The sequence below is a fragment of the Sorex araneus genome, chromosome 10 (genome assembly GCF_027595985.1).
Source record: "Sorex araneus isolate mSorAra2 chromosome 10, mSorAra2.pri, whole genome shotgun sequence".
Taxonomy (NCBI): domain Eukaryota; kingdom Metazoa; phylum Chordata; class Mammalia; order Eulipotyphla; family Soricidae; genus Sorex; species Sorex araneus.
Genome location: NC_073311.1, coordinates 3,985,573 through 4,006,760, shown reverse-complemented (window position 1 = coordinate 4,006,760; position 21,188 = coordinate 3,985,573). Strand labels below are relative to the sequence as shown.

General features: G+C 40.9%; 1 protein-coding gene across 5 annotated transcripts in view; it reads left to right on the top strand.

Annotated features, from left to right (window-relative positions):
- ICE2 (interactor of little elongation complex ELL subunit 2) overlaps nucleotides 1-21,188 on the top strand; it is a 58,983-nt gene that overhangs the window by 21,807 nt on the left and 15,988 nt on the right. For all 5 annotated transcript variants that reach the window (XM_055118286.1, XM_055118285.1, XM_004602631.2 and 2 more), the window contains 7 exons: nucleotides 581-718; nucleotides 1,372-1,488; nucleotides 1,632-1,791; nucleotides 4,035-4,216; nucleotides 7,092-8,049; nucleotides 9,042-9,217; nucleotides 11,529-11,658. In XM_055118286.1, coding sequence (XP_054974261.1) covers nucleotides 581-718; nucleotides 1,372-1,488; nucleotides 1,632-1,791; nucleotides 4,035-4,216; nucleotides 7,092-8,049; nucleotides 9,042-9,217; nucleotides 11,529-11,658 — 1,861 coding nt within the window. The remainder of the gene's footprint in view (nucleotides 1-580; nucleotides 719-1,371; nucleotides 1,489-1,631; nucleotides 1,792-4,034; nucleotides 4,217-7,091; nucleotides 8,050-9,041; nucleotides 9,218-11,528; nucleotides 11,659-21,188) is intronic.

Here is a 21,188-nt window from a genome sequence, read left to right as displayed (position 1 = left end):
TTAGGCTTCTCTAGATATAGTATCATATCGTCTGCGAATAGTGAGAGTTTGATTTCTTCCTTTCCTATCTGAATGCCCTTAATATCTTTTTCTTGCCTAATGGCTATTGCTAGTACTTCCAGTACTATATTGAAGAGAAGTGGTGAGAGTGGGCATCCTTGTCTCGTCCCCGATCTTAGAGGAAAGGCCCTTAGTTTTCCCCATTGATGATAGTGCTTGCCATAGGTTCGTGGTAGATGGCTTTGACTATCTTGAGGAAAGTTCCGCTAAAACCCATTTTGGTGAGAGTTTTCATCATGAATGGATGTTGGATCTTGTCAAATGCTTTCTCTGCATCTATTGATATGATCATATGGTTTTTATCTTTTATTATCAATATTTTGAGAAATTAGGCTAATAAGAATTGTTGTAAAAATAAAGTTAAATCAAATAGATATATAGAATGCCTTTCTGATTTGAAATTTGATTAATGAAATAAGACTAATATTTGGAATGAATAAGTACATAGTCATATATGTCTAAATTGTTTTTGTTACATTAGAGATACAGAATTCAAATGAATTTCTCTTAATTCTTCTAGCAAATTTTAAGAGCTTGTATTGAGCAAGTGAAAAAGTACCCGGAATTCTATACTCTGCATGAAGTCACCAGTTTAATGGGATTCTTCCCATTCAGATTGGAGATGGGATTAAAGTTAGAAAAAACACTTCTTGCATTGGTAAGGTTTACTGTATAAAAGGATATGCTTTTAAAAAGAAAAAAAAACCTATTTTATTTTATCTGAATGGCCATCTATTTCATATACTCATTATTTTATATTTAAATGAATTTTGAGCAGTAATGTCATAGAACTTTTAAAATATGCATTACACATCTGTCTTATTTCATAAATAGCAGCGTTTAGTATTTGTAAAATGCCACAATCAAATTTGTTTCTTAGTATTTTTAATTTTGTCTTAATGTTCCTGAATTCAAGCAGGAGGCTTTTTTTAAAAAACTTTTTGAGGGATTTTATTTAGAATTATATAGAAAGTAGGTATAGCGAAAAATCATACAGAAAGTAAGTGTAGAGAGGACTTTTATAGGTTCTGCTATACCCTAGTATGACTTGTACTTCACAAGATGACAGAATTTAAAGTGGAAGCAGAATTTTTGTGGCACTTTTCCTTGGAATCTTCTTCAAAAAACAAATGTGATTGTCAAGCAAAGTCATCAAAGTTTTGGTTGAAGAAAGCGCTAAATTTGGCATCTGCATTTAGAAAAGTGAAAAATTTTAGGCTAAAAATTTTACATGATTTTTTTTTTCCTTAGGGGAAAAAAACCAAGATTTTTGTAATGATACTTTTTTTTTTTTTTAATTTCTGGTTTAAGGGCAGTGTAAAGTTTGTAAAAACAGTGTTTTCCTCAATGCCTGCAAAACTGCATCTCTCAAAAGACAGTACGTCTGCCGTTGAAACACCAGAACAAACAGCTGCAGCAGTGCATGATGTAAGTAAGAAGATGGTTTCTCAGATACCTCAGTGATCTTTTGTACATATTCTAAAGCAACTCTGAATTTTCCATTTTATTCTCTATCCAAGAAATTTTTTTAACAGATAACAGTAGTTAACAAGTTGTGTGTTGTTTTTCAGGATATTAGTAATGATCCAAATGCAGAGAAGCTTGTTTCAAGATACCATCCTCATGTAGCTTTAACTAGTCAGTCATTGTTTACTTTATTAAATAACCATGGGCCAGACTACAAGGAGCAGTGGGAAATTCCAGTGTGTATTCAGCTAATACCTGTTGCAGGTTTGTGATTTTCCTTGTCAATACTCTAAAGAGAAGTTGCTATGTTTGAACTGTTTAAGCATAGGTAGTGGTTTGTCAAATGCCAAAATCTGAACTTTGATTTAAGAAGGCTGTAAATTTGACATTTACACTCAGTAGAAATGTCTAACGGAGAGTTCCTATAGAACTCTCTGTTAGAAATATTTAAGTTAGATATTTTTGTATTTAAATATTTAAATGTTTAAATTAGAAATATTTAAATTATATTGTTCCTATAGAACACTGTTAGAAATATTTAACATTCACAAATGTGTTATTAGATCTACAAAACCTGTATTTGTGTGGTGGGAGTGGTGAGAGGGTAGAGAAATAGTTGTGGTGCGGGGTGGCCAACAATACACAAAAGTTCAGTCAACTATACAATGCTGGGAATACACAATGCACAATCACTGAACTGAAAGATATGTAAGACTCTATTAGATAACCCAAATAGATGAGTTACCAAGACTGATTTGTCTTGCTTCATTCAGAATAAAAATATGTCTATGCTTATAAATGTGTAAGAGACTCTCTGATAGTTGTCTACTAAAATTATCATTGTGGCATAAATTCCTCTGTGCAAAAGATTATTGTTGTTTTATATTTAGTATTTTTCATATCTACCAGAATTAATATGTAACAACATATAATGAAAGACTTTGTCTAATGAAACAAAACTACACATTTAGAGTTAAATATTCTTTGCTCTAAAAGTTTCAGCACTTTTTGAAAATAGAACCCTATGAGAACTGAATAATAAATATAGTAAAAGTATGAAGTATTGTTTATGGAATTCTTTTAGAGCATGTTTTTCTTAACAGTCAGGTTCTCTGGTCCTTATATCTTTCTTTTTTTTTTTTTTTTGGGTCACACCTAGCAATGCACAGGGGTTACTCCTGGCTCTGAACTCAGGTATTACTCCTGGTGGTGCTCAGGGGACCATATGGGATGCTGGGATTCGAACGGGGATTGGCTGGGTGCAAGGCAAACGCCCTATCCGCTGTGCTATCGCTCCAGTCCTATCTTTTTGTTTTGTTTTGCCTATTTATTTAATTTATTTATATTTTCCAATTTCCCCCTTACACTTTATGTCAACACTGTGGTTTATAAACTTGTTCATGATGATTTATTATAGGCATGAAGTATTCCAACACAATCCCTACATTACACCTTCCCTCAACCATTGTTTCCAATTTTCTCAGCCACCTCTTAAGCCTGTCCCTATAGGAGGCCCTTAGTAATTTATTTTTTATTGCTTGTTTTCAATAATTCACTGAGAGAATGATCAAAAAATATTTCCTTAGAAGAAAGTGAGTGAAGATTGTTGTATATCATCCTGGTGCCATTAGGTCCTTGAAAGAGATTACTAAAAAGTTGTTACAGGTGATGCTTTCTGTGTTTATATTTTGTTAATCGAGAATGGTCTCCTATGTTAAATCCATTCAGTCTAGTGTGCTATTAGTAGTTTATCAGTATTGTAAAGACTGAGATGTTGCATGGCCGAGAAAGCTTCAGGAAGTCCAAAATTTTTAACGGTGATAGAGGTGGAGTTACAGTTTTAACTGGGCGTCAGCTTTGGGGTGTGTGCATGGCTGCTGGGGTTTCTGGAAGTACAGGGAAATGGGAGGAGGTAGCCCTTCCTGACTGCATGGAAGCCTGGAGATTTCAGCCACAAAATCTGCATACCAGAGTTTCTCAGCAGGTTAATTTCTGTCTGAGGCTCGTTCCAAGCAGTGGGTTCTGGCCAGGAGCATGGCAGCAGTTGTGGAGTGTGGGAGTTTGGGGCTGCCAGAGTTCTGTTTCAGCAGGTCCTGGGCTGACCTTTTTCCCTCTGAGGTGCCTTGGACAGCTCAGCCTTGTACAGGCATCCAAAAGAATATTCTGATTTGTCTTTATATCTTTAAGGATTGTTAAAAATACCATAGTTCAGGGCTGGAGCAATAACATAGTGGGTAGGGCGTTTGCCGACCCGGGTAGGCCGACCCGGGTTTGACTCCCAGTATCCCATATGGTCCTCCAAGCACCGCCAGGAGTAATTCCTGAGTGCATGAGCCAGGATTAACCCCTGTGCATTGCCGGGTGTGACCCCCCCCAAAAAAAAAAAAAAACATAGTTCAAGGATGGCAAAAATATGGTACATGTGCTATCCTGTCCTCTAGTGATTTTTCTGCCATTCTTTTAAAAGATACATGATAAAAATTAATCACCATTCCCTCTGTTTTAAGGTTCTAAACCAGTTAAAGTTATTTATATTAATTCCCCACTTCCACGAAAGAAAATGACAATGAGAGAGAGAAATCAGATCTTCCATGAAGTTCCATTAAAATTCATGATGTCCAAAAACACATCTGTTCCAGTCTCTGCTGTATTTATGGACAAACCTGAAGATTATGTATCTGAATTGGATGTATGTAATGCTTTCTTCTTTTTCTTTAGAGAATGTACCTGTTTATTCTTTTGAAGCATTAATTTTTATTGGAAATCTCTGTGTGTTAAAAATAGAACCTCTAGATGGAAACTTAAAAATAAACACCAGGTTACTACCGAGTTTGGACAACTAATTTTACTCCCATCGGCTTCACTTTCTTCCTTTTCATAAGAGAGACTCACAGTGTTAGTTGACAATTACCTTAGATAGTGGATGTGAAATGCTGCCTATATGTGCACTAAAACTCACTGATGGTGGTAGTCATGGTAGTGACTTTGATTAGTCGAATAGTTTAGGACTTTTATGTATAAAAAGAAACCGATGAGTTTGATGCAAAAAGGTATTTGGTCAAAGTGTTCATTCTTATTAGTATGCTTAATGGCTGTGTGATTTTAGGAATATTATACAGTTCACCTTCTAGTTTGCTTCTCAGTAACATGGGTAACAAATGAATACATGAAAAGCTTCTAGAGCAGTGTTTAACACTCTGTGGATATTAACTCTTATCATTTTGTATATTTTAAGCATGTTCCATGTTTTTTCAATGCCAGGCATTGTGTTTTTTCAAAACTTTATTCCCCAGATGTTTATTGAGCAGATAAGTTCTGAGCACTGATACAGCAGGCAATAGCACTGTAGCACTGTCATCCCATTGTTCATCGATTTGCTCAAGCGGGCACCAATAGCGTCTCCATTGTGAGACTTGTTACTGTTTTTGGCATATCGAATACGCCACGGGTAGCTTGCCAGGCTCTGCCGTGTGGGTGGAATACCCTTGGTAGCTTGCCGGGCTCTCCGAGAGGGATAGAGAAATTGAACGTGGGTCGGCTGTGTGCTATCGCTCCAGTCAATAAAATCGTTTATTTTCTTTTGGTGTTTACGTGAGTGCAGATAATAAGATAGTAGCAAAAACGTGAGTAGTGGACCAGAGAGATGGCTCAGTGAGCCATGTCAGCATGTAGGAGGCCTGGGTTCAGTCCGTGGCACAGCATTGGCCCCTGAGACTGCCAGGACCCTCAAGCACTGCTGGGTGTGTCTTCCCTCACATTAGCCCCCCAAAATCCGTACAATTAGTGATATGTGCTGTATAGGACAGTGAGTAGTTAAGGAGAGATGGAGACAGGACTAATTTAGATTCATGGTCAAGAAAAAGAAGTGAGAAGGGGCCAGGGGGATAGTATAATGGGCAAGGCACTTGCCTTGAATGCAGCTGAACCCAGTTTGATCAACGGTATCCCATGTCCCCCCACACCCTCCAGGGAACTCTTCTGAGTAGAGAGCTGGGAGGAAGCCCTGACACAGAGGGCTGGAATGAAAGAATGAAACAGAAATAGAAATTTTAATAAAATGAGAAAATTTTAACAGCCAAATTTTTTTATCTGTTTATAAAAACGTACTTTAAGGATGCTCCCTTTGCTCTCATACTTAATGTTCTACTGTTGCCTCGATATCTTTATGATATGGTTATGAAGTACTTACAATTTTTCTAAAGTCACCTTTCTTTTATGCTTTTTTATCTACTGAAAGTTCACAGTGGTGGATATGAATGTCAGGAATCACAGTTTTCAGAAGAAACATGAAGTTGGTTTAAGAGAGACAAAAAGTGACAGCGAAACTTTTCAGTAATGGCAGAGCCCCTAATCTGTGCCTTCCCCATTGCTAAAGACAGCTTGGAGAACTAGACAGTGTATACGTAAAGCATTCTGCCTTGGGCTCATTCAAGAACTCGTAACCAAGGAGCGGAGCAGTGGGTCTGGGATACTAGCAAAGACCAGGGTACAGGGGTGCTCCACCTGAGGAGCACTGGAGGCAGACTGTGCTTCGGGCATGTCACTGCACTACTCCTGTCCCCATTGTTTTGTTTGTAACCTTTTTGTATAATATTGTCTCCTGTTAACAACATGTAATTTAACTTCTTTTTCTCCCTATTAAATCTTTTAGGTCATTATTTTAGCAAAACAATAATTGTTTTGAGAAGCTTCTTCCTATGTGCCAGGCACTGCCATCAAAATTTCTATAAACAGTTTTTCATTTAATGCTTAAAGCAATTCTAAGAAAGTGGCCTATTTTGTTAGTATTATAGAGATGAAGAAATGAAGGTCAGGATGGAAAGGACATCGTGGGGTGATTGTTTTTACTGTGTGATTGCTGTTGAAACTCCTCTTCCTCAGACCCCAACTGTTAGGTTATATATGAGAGTTTCAGTGCCTTTATTTGAAGTGCTCTACCAAATTGAGGTGAGAGGAAGGTTTATGATCGAATAAATTAAAACTGTTGGTATATTACCCAACTGGTGCATGAGATGCTACCACCTCAATGTCTCATGTTCCAGAATGCAGTAAAGTCACTTCCTCTCTGTTTCTCCTTCCTTTCATGGTGAGGGCTGTTTTTCTTGAGTGGTTGGGGAGTCGTTAGTCAGGAGGAGCCGGTAGCGCATCCCAGGATGCAGTGCGAAGTTCTTCCCCACAGGCATAGTTGCTTTCCTCCTGATCTGCTGAGTCCCAGACCAGGAGATCACATGGAGTGGGCGTGTGTGGAAAGACTCTCTTCCTGTCTAGCCTCTCTTCTCCGGGGTTCTGTGTACGTCTGGATTAGTGGAAATTCCACTTGGGTCACAAGCATACTCCATTTCCTGTATGGTTGTATTACAACTTGACAGTATGTCTGTTTCATGACTATTCCAATGGTAAAGTAGGATTAAATAAATTATCCACTATTAGTTAAGATAGTGATCCTTTTTCAGAACCATCAGACTCTATTGGGTATTTAACGTAACATTGTGGTGTGTAGAGACATGAAGACAGGTGACCTGGAATTGTTGCTAATGATTTACCCCCAAAAAATTGTTTTAAAGGTGTCTTATGAAGTTAATGAGAGCCGAAAAATTGAGACCCTTGAGAATTTGGATCTGGATTTTAATGATGATGTCACCGAACTTGAGACTTTTGGAGTGACCACTACCAAACCTTCTCAGTCGCCAAGCCCAAAATGCACTAACATGGCGCCCAGCAGTGCAGACGCTACCCCGGCCCCCACCACAGCACACGCTGCTGTGGCTCCAGGTGCGCCAGACGGTTCTGCTAATTCTAGGCGTTTGTCTCAGATCTTGCTGGAGCAGCTGCAGAAGGAGAAACAGCTGGTGACTGGTGTGGATGGTGGTTCTGAAGAGAGTCAAGAGAAAGACGGGCCAGGGTTTGCCTCCTCTGGTTTGGTGCAGGATTGTGATCCCAAAGCCTCTGCTCCCTCGCAGTTAGAAAGCTCTATGGAAACTGAAAATGCTAACAAAAGCCATGTGCTTGCTGACCAGGCTTGTGCCCCGGAGAGACTCGCTATTCCAGAGCATGCAGACAGTTCAAAGGAAAAGACCCTCACATCGAACACGGTGAAACCTGAAGGTGTTGCTTGCAGTAGTGATACAGATGAGGATTGTTTAATCATTGACACAGAGTGTCAGAACACTAGCAATGGAAAGACACCCAATGCAGACTCTAATTTAAATTCTAAATCGGTGAGTCCAAATTCTTCCGCAGCACAGTCTTCCGTAGGAAACCAGACGGACTCTACTTGTCCTGAGGAATCATGTGTTTTAAAAAAACCTATCAAACGAGTTTATAAAAAATTTGACCCAGTTGGAGAAATCTTAAAAATGCAGGATGAACTCTTGAAACCAATATCCAGAAAAGTACCTGAATTGCCTTTAATGAATTTGGAGACTTCTCAGCAGCCTCCTTCTGAGCAGCCCTGTACCCCTTCAGACACCTCAGGGTGGCCAAAAGCTTCCTGGCCTTCTGCATTCCAGAAGCCAAAAGGACGTAAGTAAATCAGAGCGTTTCAACATGGGTTGTGTTGCCTGTTTCTTGTCCTTAATTTTCTTCTTTACTTTCTCATTTTCTTTCTTTTTTTTTTTTTTTAATTTTTTATTGTGGAAAGTTACAAAGTTACAAAGTTTTCAGGTTTAAATCTCAGTTATACAATGCTCGAATACCCATCCCTTCACCAGTGCTCATATTCCACCACCAAGAATCCAGTTTTTGTTGTGCTCCATTTTATATTTTATTTTTGGTGCAGGAAGTAGGGGAGGGGTACATCCAGCAAGACTCATACATCTCAGAAAATCACTCCTGGTGCTTGGGGGATCATATGGGATGCTGGGGCTGGGACCCAGGTCAGTTGCGTGCAAGGCAAAGGCCTTACCTGTTGTACTATCTCTCCATCCCCATTTTATAATTTTTAGGTAGTCATTGATAATTTTCAGCCTACAGTATTTCTACTTACACAACCTCTCTCTACATATATACTCATAGATAAATGGGTCTTGTAACCTGTGTGTGTCCAGATATAAGGACTGCTAAACTTAGGTCAGATAGTTCACCAAATGTGGGGAGGAAATGTAAGAAACAAGCCTAAATATTTATTAGTCCAAATGTTTTTACTCTTGGCTTGAGACTACTGTTTTATGCTTTCTTATTTTAGAATGAAGATTTTAATCAGCTTTGCCTCAATTTGAATAACATTACTTTCTTAAAGTTCTTGTTTCCTCTCTCTTCATAAACTGTGTCACTGATGCTGCTTTGCCTAGGGTTCATAGTTAAAAGGAAGCAAGCTTGGTGCAGCTCCTGATGCATTGCCACTGACAGCAAACAAATGCCAAAGTAGACAGCAAACAAATGCCAAAGGGCCAGCTCAAAGGAGGTAGCATTGATGGGTGTTTAAGAATAAATAATTGAATGATTTTATCTTGTGATGAATCAAGGGCAAATGTATTTTAAGGTAAAAAATAATTGAAATATAATTATGTTTAAAGGATTGCCATATGAGCTTCAAGATTATGTTGAAGATACTTCGGAATATGTAGCTCCTCAGGAAGGAAATTTTGTTTACAAGTTATTCAGCCTGCAGGACATGTTGTTGCTTGTGCGATGCAGTGTCCAGAGGATAGAGACCAGACCACGTTCCAAAAAAAGAAAGAAAATCAGAAGAGTAAGTTGTTTGGGAATTTGGGACTCGATGACATAGTAATCAGCACATATTTAACATTCCATTATTTTGAAATTTACTTTTATTCTTGATCACTGTTGCAGTACTATTTCCAGATTGAGTTTGTTGGCTTTATTTAAGGTAAAATACTGAAAATATTTTAAATAAGGGCAGGGGAGGGAAAACAACAGTATTCAGTTAAATGAAAGAGTGAAGAGTGCCAGGATGATTTTTTTGGCGGGGACATAGAGGGAGCACACCCACCAGTGCTCAAGGCTTACTCCTGCCTCTGTGCTCAAGGATCACTCCTGGCAAATTGGGGGACCATATGGGGTGCCAGAGGTCAAACCCATCCAGAGTCGGGGCTTACTCCTGGCTCTGTAGTCGGGTCAGTCCAGGTGGGGACATAAGGGGCACTGGGGACCCATTCGGAGTCAGCCATGTGCATGGCAAATGCTTTAACCCAGGATTGTCTTTCTGACCCCTGAATTTAAGGGGATTTCTGTTTGAGTTTTTTCCATATCTCACCACATATTCGTGATTTCTGTTTGCTTGTGGAGGCTGCTCTCCACCTCCAGCAATTCGGCACTTGTGTCTTTAAAAACTTCATATAATGACTGCTCTACTTTTTGCTTTTTCAGAATGTCGACAAAAATCTGTGACAGTTCTGCAGTCAGATACAGTAACCAAGTAAATATGAATAATTTGATATTATCTCAGCCAACTTTCTTGGGAGCTGTTGGGAGTTTTCTTTCCTCTGGCTTCCTGGAGGTGGCAGTAGAATACATAGAGAAATAAAAACCAGATTTAGGGTTTGCTTTTATACATATGGTGAGACTATCAAGGAAAATCCCCCCAAATATTTTTCTCAGAAAAGAAATTTTAATGTTAAGAAACTTGGAAATAACTGGGTCCAGAGAGATAGCAGAGCAGGTAGGGTGCTTGCATTGCATGCAGCCGACCTGGGCGTCATCCCTGGTGATCTTACACCACCAGAAGTAAGTCCTGAGCACAGCAAGGTGTGCCCAAAAACAAGCACTTGATTTCTGTTAATCGGATATGACTCTCCAGAGGGTCTTAGTACTTAAAAGTTTGATCCTAAGAATGCCAGTTATTCAAAATGCAAAACCAGTTCTTTACCCGAGATTGTGCATTTTAAGAAGATAACCAGTGTATTCATGTGCACATTGGAGATTTCAGCAGCTCGTCTGTTCTCATGGGAGAGAGAACGTAATTGTCTGAGCATAGTAAGCTTTGCATGAGAGGGTCTGGGGTTCAGTCCCTAACACCACAGTGTTCCCAGAGCGCTTCCAGGTGTCGCCCCAAAACAACAACAAAGCTTTATAATAGTTATATAACTCTTGAAGTAATCATATGAACCACATATTTGTGGAAGTTTTACTAGATTTCTGTTTACTACCATCATTGTGCCAAGACCACTGAATTTCCCATTTTGTGAAAATCAAGAATTCTGAAGTGTTTTCAAGAGTATTAAGTAGTGCCTGTAGCCTTGTTTGATTTCAGAAATATGACTGTCATCTTGCATCGCATTCCCTAAGTCAGGGCAGCCTCTGGAGGGGCAGTGAAGGGTGGAGTTTGCTTGGTCAGAAGGGAGCTCGCACAAGCACAAGTGCGTTCTGTGACCATGTGGCTCTGTGCTTCCTTCCATCCCTCCTGCTGGACAAGAAATGGACATGGCCATTCTGTTACAGTCCCGACCGAGATCTCTGAAGGGGTTCTTGCTGTCAGGCTCCAAGCCTTTATATGTATGCAGATAATGCCTTCCACAGATCGTGGACTTCGGTCCTCTTTCACTGGATGATGAGAACAAGAATCTCTGCTATTTTAACCTGAGACAATGTGACTGATGTTTGGACAGAAGCTTGAGTGCTTTTTGCCTAGTTGAGAATAACTAATGCATAGTCGATAACTTATACATGCATCAAGCTTTGGAACATTGTGCAGTAAGGAATTATACATTCTCTCCTCCAGATTCTGATGTCGGTCACATTTCCCAACAGGTAAAATATGTGCATAGGATTGGTGATGGGCTGAATTTTAGGACTGATTTTTGGTGTTGGGTGAAGAGGTGTTTGGTTCAGGATCTCTTAATCCAATCTCCTCTGCCCCCCTACCAAGGGTTCTCTATCCATGAGGCCCAAACGTATTCATCTTTCTGTCTGAATCCCACCGAGTTTGAGAAGATGAAATAAGATGACTGTAAATCATTTTCAAAGTGTTAGAGCAATCTAGGCAAATATATTTGCTATTAACAGTAAATTGAGCTTTGAAAAGGCATAACCTTCTATTGCAGCAATTTCCAGTTTACGTATTACCAAAAGTGGAGTATCAAGCTTGTTATGGAGTTGAAGCTCTGACTGAAAGTGAACTTTGTCGCTTATGGACTGAAAGTTTACTGCATTCCAACTGCTCGTTCTATGTTGGTGAGTCAAACAAGACTAATTTCTGTTATCCGTTTAATTCTCTCATATGTGCTTTTAAATAGGATTGATTACCTTCATTCTGTACACTTTGTGGGGTTTTATTGGGGGGGTCGCAGTTGTATTTAGGACCACACCCTGCAGTCCTCAGGGAACCATGTGCAGTGCTGAGATTGAACCTGAGTTGGCTGTGTGCAAGGCTATACCCTCTATTCTCTGGCCCTAAGCCTCTACTCTTTCAACTTAATTCTACTTTCAAATACCATCCCTACTCCAGAGTTCCCTGGAGATGACAGATATTACAGAGTTCCATGATGGGCTGGGGCTTTGAATTTCACCTTTCACTTTCACCTTTGATGTCAGGGGTTCAAATTTCCACCATTCTCTTTCAGTTTAATTATACATGACTATTCAACTTTACAATTTTGGTACCATGATTCTCAATTCTTAATAACAACAGTATCACTGTATCACTGTCACTGTCATCTTGTTGCTCATCGATTTGCTCGAGCAGGCACCAGTAACATCTCCATTGTGAGAATTGTTGTTACTGTTTTTGGCGTATCGAATGCGCCACGGGGAGCTTGCCAGGCTCTCCGAGAGGGGTGGAGAAATCAAACCCGGGTCTGCCGCATGTAAGGCAAACGCCCTACCCTCTGTGCTATCACTAATAGTAATCTGGGCATCCTCTGTTTCTGCACCAGAAAGTCCTTGCCCCTTCATGTCTCTCATGAGGTATCATTCTCTGCTGCCCCGTCCCTCAGCAGACTCACTTCTGCAGGTGGCTCTCAGGGTGTATTATGGCCATTGTCTGTGGAGCTGCTTCATCTCAGTACATCCTGGTCACTTCGGAGCCTCCCATTTTAATGTAACTAGGAGGGTGTATTAGCTTTCTTTGATGACTGCTGAGAAGAATGTTGCATAGTGGTGGGTTTCTTTGAGTTTATGTTTTTGTGTGGGGGTATATAGTGCGAGTGAACACATTTTGAAATGCTGATTTAGAAGCATAGATTTGGGAGGATTTTGAAGTGTTTGATTACTCTTAACTTCACATCAGGAAAAGAATATAAAAGGAAAGGCTGCTGTATGTGTTTTTATTACATAGCACAGTGGGTAGGGTTTTGCCTGAGTCGCAGTCGACCCAGGTTTGATTCCTCCACCCCTCTCACGGAGCCTGGCAAGCTACCAAGAGTATCTCACCCAATTGGCAGAGCCTGGCAAACTACTCGTGGCATATTCGATATGCCAAAAACCATAACAACAAATCTCACAATGGAGACATTACTGGTGCCCGCTCAAACAGATCGATACGCAATGGGATGACAGTGACAGGATAGTAAGCGGAAAGCAAAGAGTCTGCTTGGGGGGCAGGAGAGATAATAGGGGCAAACGTACTTTGCATCCAGGTACCCCAGCTGGGTCTCTAGCACCTCTCTGTCCCTGTGAGCACCCCGGGGTGGCCCAGGCACTCCCCACCTCGGGGCCTGAGCAGCACCACAGCCGCTAGCCTGAGCCTCGAATTGCTGGCCTGACTGACCAGGGGAGCCGAGGACCTCCTGAGCGCTGAAACACAAAATCAGTTTGCCATACATATGGACTGAGTAGAGTTCATTAAATTCTATCAGATATAACAGATATGTATTCAAGAGAAATATGGTGACTCACTGCTTAATCTCTGTATTTTGTAATTTTATGTTATTTAAACCTAACATAATTTAGGTGGTGGTCCTGGTCATATAGGAGGGTGTTATCATAGGTAAGAATTAAGGAGCTATGTTTAAATTACTTAGGCTATCTCACTTCAGAAGCATTTATTATTGCCCATTCACATCTAGATAGCAGGCTGATCAGAAATTATGTCTACCTTTTAATGTTTTGCTATATGTGTGTTTTATTATAGACTTAAAAGTAGTAGTGAGATTATTTGCAGATACTCTGAAATACTTGATCCTCCCTCCAGAATGCCAGTCTTTCTCCCTGCCCTACTCTGCTTCTTCCCAGTTTCAAAGTAGAGCTTGTGGGATTATTTAGAGGTATTTATTTTTTCTTATTTTAGCTTATATTATAGCTATTGGTCACCAACCAAATTACATATTGCATGATACAGTGAAGTTATCTCAAATTCTGCCTAAAGCTGCTGTGTGTATGTGCTTCATGTATATAAAATAATAAGTACAAGATACCTTTCGTTGCTGATTGTGTATGACTATAGAGAATTTATCAGTCCCTTGTTTTATGTGCTTTTAATTTTTGTTTTAAGAACTCTACTGTATCAGCGGGTAGGGCTTTTGCCTTGCACGAGGCCGACCCGGGTTCGATCCCCGGCATCCCATATGGTCCCCTGAGCACTGTCAGGAGTAATTCCTGAGTGCAGAGCCAGGAGTAACCCCTGAGCATCGCTGGCTGTGACCCAAAAAGCAAAAAAAAAAAAAGAACTCTACTGTATCAGAGGTGACCTTCCGTGTTTTCATCAAACTTCTAGGTTAATGGATATTTCTTAATACAAAAACGTACCATTTAACTGCATCATTGCCTGTAGTCGGCTTATCAGTTTGTTGGGTAATATCTCGTTGTTCTTTTTATTTGCTTTCCTTTAGTCATTATGAGATTAGACTCCTCAGTGACATTAATCATTCAGTGTTCAGTTGTGTATTCTAGCCCTTTGTTTTGTCTGATGGTTTTCTCTGTTGGTCTTATAAAACAATGTTTTTCTCCTACCTTTTGCTTTTCAGCTTCTTGGTGGTGTCTCTTGAACTTAATTAGGAATGGTTTATCAGTGTTCTGTAATGGGCAATGTTTCTTGTCCATCTGAAATAATCCCTAAAGCCTGGGCATAAAGACAGTACCTCACATCATTTTCTACACCTTCTATCATAATATGTACTTCTTAACTAGGACACTGATTTACAAAGTTTTTCAGGTGTGCTTACAGTGTTCTAACACCAGTCTCTCCGGTGTCCACTTCCCTCCACCAGTTGTGTGTATTTTTAAATATGTATAAATTTAATTTGAATTTCATCATCACTGTTGTCCTGTTGTTCATCGATTTACTCAAGCGGGCACCAGTAACGTCTCCATTGTGAGACTTGTTGTTACTGTTTTTGGCATATCGAATACACCACGGGGAGCTTGCCAGGCTCTGCCATGCAGAGCTACTCTCGATAGCTACTCTCGATAGCTACTCGATAGCTTGCTGGGCTCTGCGAGAGGGACAGAGCAATCGAACCCAGGTCAGCCGAGTGCAAAGCAAAAAGCCCTGCAACTGTGCTATGGCTCCACTTTTAAATGTGTTCTTAGAATATGAGAACTTTCTATGGTGAGCACCATTTGCTGAAAAGACACCTTTTCTTGGTTGTGTAAATGTCTGTGAACTAGATTTTGGATTTTGCATATTTCTCCTTGAGGGAGTGCCTGTCTAGCTAGAGTGATGACTTTAATTACTCTAGTTAGACAATCAATATTGTCTTAATTTCACTAGTACTATGAAGTGTTTACTGTTTGGTAAAGTAAATCTCATTAATCTCATTTTTCTCTTTTTCTTTTATTTATTTAGTGAATCATTGTGAGTTACAGTTACAGACTTATAAAATTTCATGCTTACATTTCAGTCATATAATGATGAAGTACCCATCCGTCCACCAGTGCCCATTCTCCCCCACCAATGTTCCCAGTATCCCTCCCCCGCCCCCCCCGCCCCCCCCGCCTCTGTGGCAGGTGCATTCCCTTTTACTTTCTCCTTTTGGGTGTTGTGGATTGCACAGGTATTAGGTGGCCATCATTCTTGGTCTATCATCTACTTTCAGCATGCATCTCCCATCCTGAGCAGGCCCTCCAAGCATCCTTTACTTGGTGGTCCCTTCTCCATCTGAGCTGCCCTTACCCCCAGCGTGTGAGGCCAGATTCTAAGCCGTGAAGCAATTCTCCTGGTCATTATCTCTACTATCCTTGGGTTGTCTCCCATTCTGTTACATTATATTCCACAATGAGTGCAGTCCTTCTATGTCTGTCCCTCTCTTTCTGACTCATTTCACTTAGCATGATACTCTCCATGTTGATCCACATTTTTCATCTCCAGGATATATTCCCAGAAGTAGTATTGCTGGGTCAAATGGGAGTTCAATTTCTAATTTTTTGAGAAACGTCCATATTGTTTTCCCAAAAGGCTGAACCAGTCGGCATTCCTACCAGCAGTGAAGGAGAGCTCCTTTCTCCCCACATCCACGCCAACACCAGTTGCTTTTGTTCTTTTGGATCTGGGCCAGTCTCTGTGGTGTGAGATGATATCTCATTGTGGTTTTGATCTCCATCTCCCTGATGATTAGTGATGAAGAACTTTTTTTTCATGTGCCTTTTGGCCATTCGGATTTCTTCTTTGAGAAAGTTTCTGTTCATTTCATTGCCCCATTTTCTGTTGGGAGTGGATGTTTTCTTCTTGTAGAGTTCAATCAATGCCTTGTATATCCTTGATATCAACCCCTTATCAGATGGGTATTGGGTGAATATCCTTTCCCATTCTGTAGACTGTGTTTGTATTCTGGTCAGTTTTTTTTTTTTTTTTTTAGGTTCAGAAGCTTCTTAGTTTAAGATAGTCCCATTTTTTTTTTTTTTTATCTCTGTTTCCACTTGCTTGGTCAGTGGCCTGTCATCTTTGAAGATCCCTTCAATGTCCTGGAGGGTTTTGCCAACCTTGTCTTCAATGTACCTTATGGATTCTGGTCTGATGTTGAGGTCTTTGATCCATTTTGATCTGACTTTTGTGCATGGTGTTAGGTCGATGTCTAAGCCCATTTTTTTGCATGTAGCTGTCCAGTTTTGCCAGCACCATTTGGTAAAAAGGCTTTCCTTGGTCCACTTCACATTTCTTGCTCCCTTATCAAAGATTAGGTGATCATATATTTGAGGGTGTGTGTAAGGATATTCCACCCTGTTCCATTGGTCTGCGGCTCTGCCTTTGTTCCAGTACCATGCTGTTTTGATTATTACCGCTTTTTAGTAGAGTTTGAGGTTGGGGAAAGTGATGCCTCCCATCTTCTTTTTCCCCAGACATGCTTTAGTTACTTGTGGGGGTTTGTTGTTCCATATGAATTTCAGGAGTGTTTGATCCATTTCTTTGAAAAATTTCATGGGTATCCTTTTAGGGATCGCGCTGAATCTGTATAATGCTTTGGGGAGCATTGCAATTTAGACAATGTTAATTCTCCCAATCCACGAGCAGGGGATATGTTTCCATTTCCTCATGTCCTCCTTTATTTCAAGAAGTAGCGTTTTGTAGTTTTCTCTGTACAGGTCCTTTACCTCCTTAGTTGCGCTGATTCCTAGGTACTTGATTTTCTGAGGCATGATTGCTATTTTCATGTCACTTTTTTCTCTCTCATTTGCATATAGGAAAGCCATGGACTTTTGAGTATTGGTTATAGCCTGTGACTTTACTGTACATAAAGAGTTGCTTGACTATTCTTGGACCTTTTCACATTCCAGTTTTAGAATAAGTGAATTTCAGTTTTTATTAGCAATGTCAAGAATATTGGAATTTTTTGCTAATTTTTTTTATTGACTTAGATTCTGCAGTTTACAATATTGTTAATAATGATTTCTCATGCACATAATTCTAGCACCATACCAGTACCAGAGTACCCACCACCCTCTCCTACGGACCCCAGTGCCTCTCCCCTTCTTACCCCTCCTCCCCACCAACTCCATTGTGTGGGTCACTTCTTCCATTGTGTTGCCTTGGCCGTTTGTTGCTCCCTTACTGTGTGTTTTTTTTTTTTAATGCTTTTAATACTTGCCTCTATCCTCATGTTCTTTTTCTATCTTTTTTTTCCCTTTTTCGGGTCACACCCAGCGATGCATAGGAATTACCCCTGGCGGTGCTCAGAGGTATGGGATGCTGGGAATCGAACCCAGGTTAGCCGCATGCAAGGCAAACGCCCTGCCTGCTGTGCTATCACTCTAGCCCCCATTGCTGTGTATCAAAAAAAAATCCCAAAACCTAAATAGATAAATAAATTTTCTAGTTTGTGAACTTAACATATTTATTTATTCATATATTTTAAATTTCTCTAAATGTTTTTCTATGTAGAGATCTTGCACTTCCTTTGTTAGATATATTGTTAGTATTTGATATTTTGGACTAGAGTGACAGCACAGTAGGTAGGTGTTTGCCTTGCACGCGGCCGACCCAGGTTTAATTACTACTCCGTCCCTCTTGGAGAGCCCAGCAAGCTACCGAGTGTTATCCCTCCCTCACAGCAGTGCCTGGCAGGCTCCCTGTGGCATATTCGATATGCCAAAAACAGTAACAAGTCTCACAATGGAGATGTTTCTGGTGCCCACTAGAGCAAATCCTTGAACAACAGGATGACAGTGCTATAGTGCTATTTGATATTCTATTGAAAATTGTATTTCTGGTGTTTTATTTTTATGTGGTTTGTTTCTACTATATAATTTTTGCATGTTGATTTTGTGTATCTTTATATATAGCAGCTTTACTAAACTCCAGTAACTTAGATCATAAGTTATATGATAATTTGTAATAACGATTATATGATAGTCATTATATGATATAATATGATTCTGTGATAATCATATGATGATTATTATCTAACAGAATAAGCCATCGTGTTCTTTGCAAATAGTAATCACTTTATTTCTTTTCCCGTTTCTTTTTTTACTTTAATGACTTCGTTTATCTTTTTTTATGATTTTTATACATTTTGTTTTCATAAAGTAGTTCACAACAGTTCATTGCAGATAATATTCAAGCACCCACCCAACCAGTGAGCACCTTCCCACCACAATAAGAGGGAAGTGTGTGAAGGTTGTTGTATTTAATTCTGGGGCCATTTAAGCCTGTATATGCAAGAATACAAGCAAGTGTGTTAAAACCAAACACATCTGTGCTGCTTTAGGTACATCAGTGGGCTAGAGTATTCTCAGCCACACTCTCCAATAAACACTGCATCACTCTCTTCTGGGAGTTTTATATTACGTTCTCTGGATCTTGGCTGTTGATGAGATTGCATGGCATGTGGGGGGAGGGGGTACAGTTTGTGGGTGTGACTGCCTAGCTACTGGAAAACTGGGGATCTGGGTAGAGGAGGCCCAATCCTGATCCGAGCAGGCCTGGAGATCTCAGCCGTGGGTCCTGCATACCTGGGTTTCTCTTCCAGTTCCTTCATGCATGAGGATCGTCCAAGGGTGGAAAGTGGCCTTGAGTGTGGCTGTGGCTGGGTTCTAGAAGTTTTTGGCTGCCGGGGCTCTGCCTGGGGCGGGGAGGGAAACTCAACCTGCCCCCTTCCGAGGGGGCTCTGGTGAAGACAGCCTGTCGCAGCGTCAGGAGATTCTGCTTTGCTCTCTTTGGGGAGCTTTAGTTTATAGTCTCTGGATCTTGGCCACTGATGAGATTACATGGGTGGGGACCAGGGAGCAGTTTGGGGGTGTGACTGCCAAGCTACTGGAAAACTGGGGATCTGGGTGGAGGAGGCCCAGTCCCGACCTGAGCAGGCTTTTCTTTCATTATTTCGACCTCAGGGTGGGGCGTTACAATGCTTTGTTTCAGATGTGCATCTTTGTACATAGGCACGTTCCTGCTGTGGCAGGCTCATGTGTCTGCCTACACGTGTCTCTCACTGTGCACTGAGCCCTGCTGGCTGCCCACCTCTGCTGCAGACCACTGGCTTCGTCTGTAACTTGAGTAATCATTGGTGTTTTGTTTTGTTTCTTCATTTCTATTTCTCTCTGTACCACATACGTGAAATGCTGAGCTATATGAACAGAAGATGTGACAATGTCATTAAACACCATTAGAAATGATGATCTTGTCGTGTATAAGCTGCAGCCTAGAAAGGTAGCCGGGAATAAATCTACAGGGGAAGGGGAACGGAACCAATCATCAGAGGAAGGAATCAGTGCTGTCGGCCTGTCGCTTGAGCTGCGTTTCACTTAACAACTATTAAACCTACATAAATGTATAAATATACTATATAAGTACATATTTTTTCCTTTTTAAACAGTCGCTTATAGAGTTCCTAATGCAATCAGCTTGTGGCAGTTGTTATATCTCACGAGAGTGTTGCTAACGTCACTGTCAGCATTGGGTGAGCCGGTTGGTGCTGGCTGAGCCTTCTGTGACTGTTTGCTCCCTGAGCTGGTGGGCCCCACACGGCTTTCCCGTCAGCTGTGCTCCGGCTCCGGCTCCGGCTGTGCCATCAGTGCTGTGGGGGAGGAGGAAGGGGCTTCACGCTCAGGGCTGTGGTGGTGGCGCTGGCTTGTTTATAAGTAAGGGAGGTCGAGTGTAGCGTGAATATGTAAATTTTTAAGCACCTATATAAATGAAAATCTGGTTAGTTGTATTCTTTCCATTCAACAAACTTAAAATTTTACCTTTCCCCCAGTTTTCAACAGTTTTCTCCCAGTGGTGAAATTTGCCTTCTCGGAACCTCTCAGTGAGCCTTCCCTCCCAAGGCCTTGGTTAGGTTTTCTTTAGAAATTCTCCTTTTGAGGTTCTTTTGCTCCCTGAATATATGGCTTGATGTCTTTAAAGAGAGAAAGGTCTCAAATTCTTAATTGTGAGAAATATGCTTGGCTCGTAGCACTGTGGCATTGTTTAATGTTTGATGTATGATTCAGTGGCAGGAAGAACTTCCTGGTGCCCTGAGCCCCAGTGCTGTCCAATCCCAGAGCCCTAGTACCTCCCTGGCGTCCCACTAGAAGAGTCCTAGAGCTTGCAGTACCATCCTCTCGGTTCCAACCCCTACACCTTTTCCTTTTGCGGGTTTTTCTTTTGTCTTGTGGCCGTTTGTTGTAATGGATCATACCTGTGAGCACCACCGTGCAGGAATCAAGAAATCCTGTGTCTTCTTCCAGACCTGACAAACCCAGGGATTCCTCACAGGATCTAAAGCTGAACTTCAGTGTCAGATCTCATCGACGAACCCTAAATTCCAATGACTGTTGCTCTGATCCTGAAAAAATTCTCAGATGCTATGTTCCAATTCCCAGACTGCTGTCTGTCCCCCCACCCCCGTGTTTAATGGGTGTTATTAAGTGAGAAGTGACCCAAACACCATGCCCAGAGCCCTGGATTTCTTCATCTGATTGTTGACTCCGCTACCCCTTCCCCGGCCTCCTTTCCTGGGTGCAGCTGACACCTGACAGGATTTCATCCCTAATGGTATTTATATCTTAATGTCTTGTGTTTACTTCTATATCTCAAGCACCTAGAAAAGGACCTGATGCTCAAAGGTACTCAGATGTCTTTAGAATGAGTGAAGTTGTCTTAGATAATGTTGGAACTGTAAATACTATCACTCTCATCCCGTTGCTCATCGATTTGCTCGAGCGGGCACTAGTAACATCTCCATTGTGAGACTTGTTACTGTGTTTGGCATTTGAATATGCCACAGGTTGCTTGCCAGGCTCCGCCGTGCGGGTGAGATACTCTCGGTAGCTGCCGGGTTCTCTGAGAGGGGCAGAAGAATTGAGTCCGGGTTAGCCGCATGCAAGGAAAATGCCCTACTGCTATCACTCCA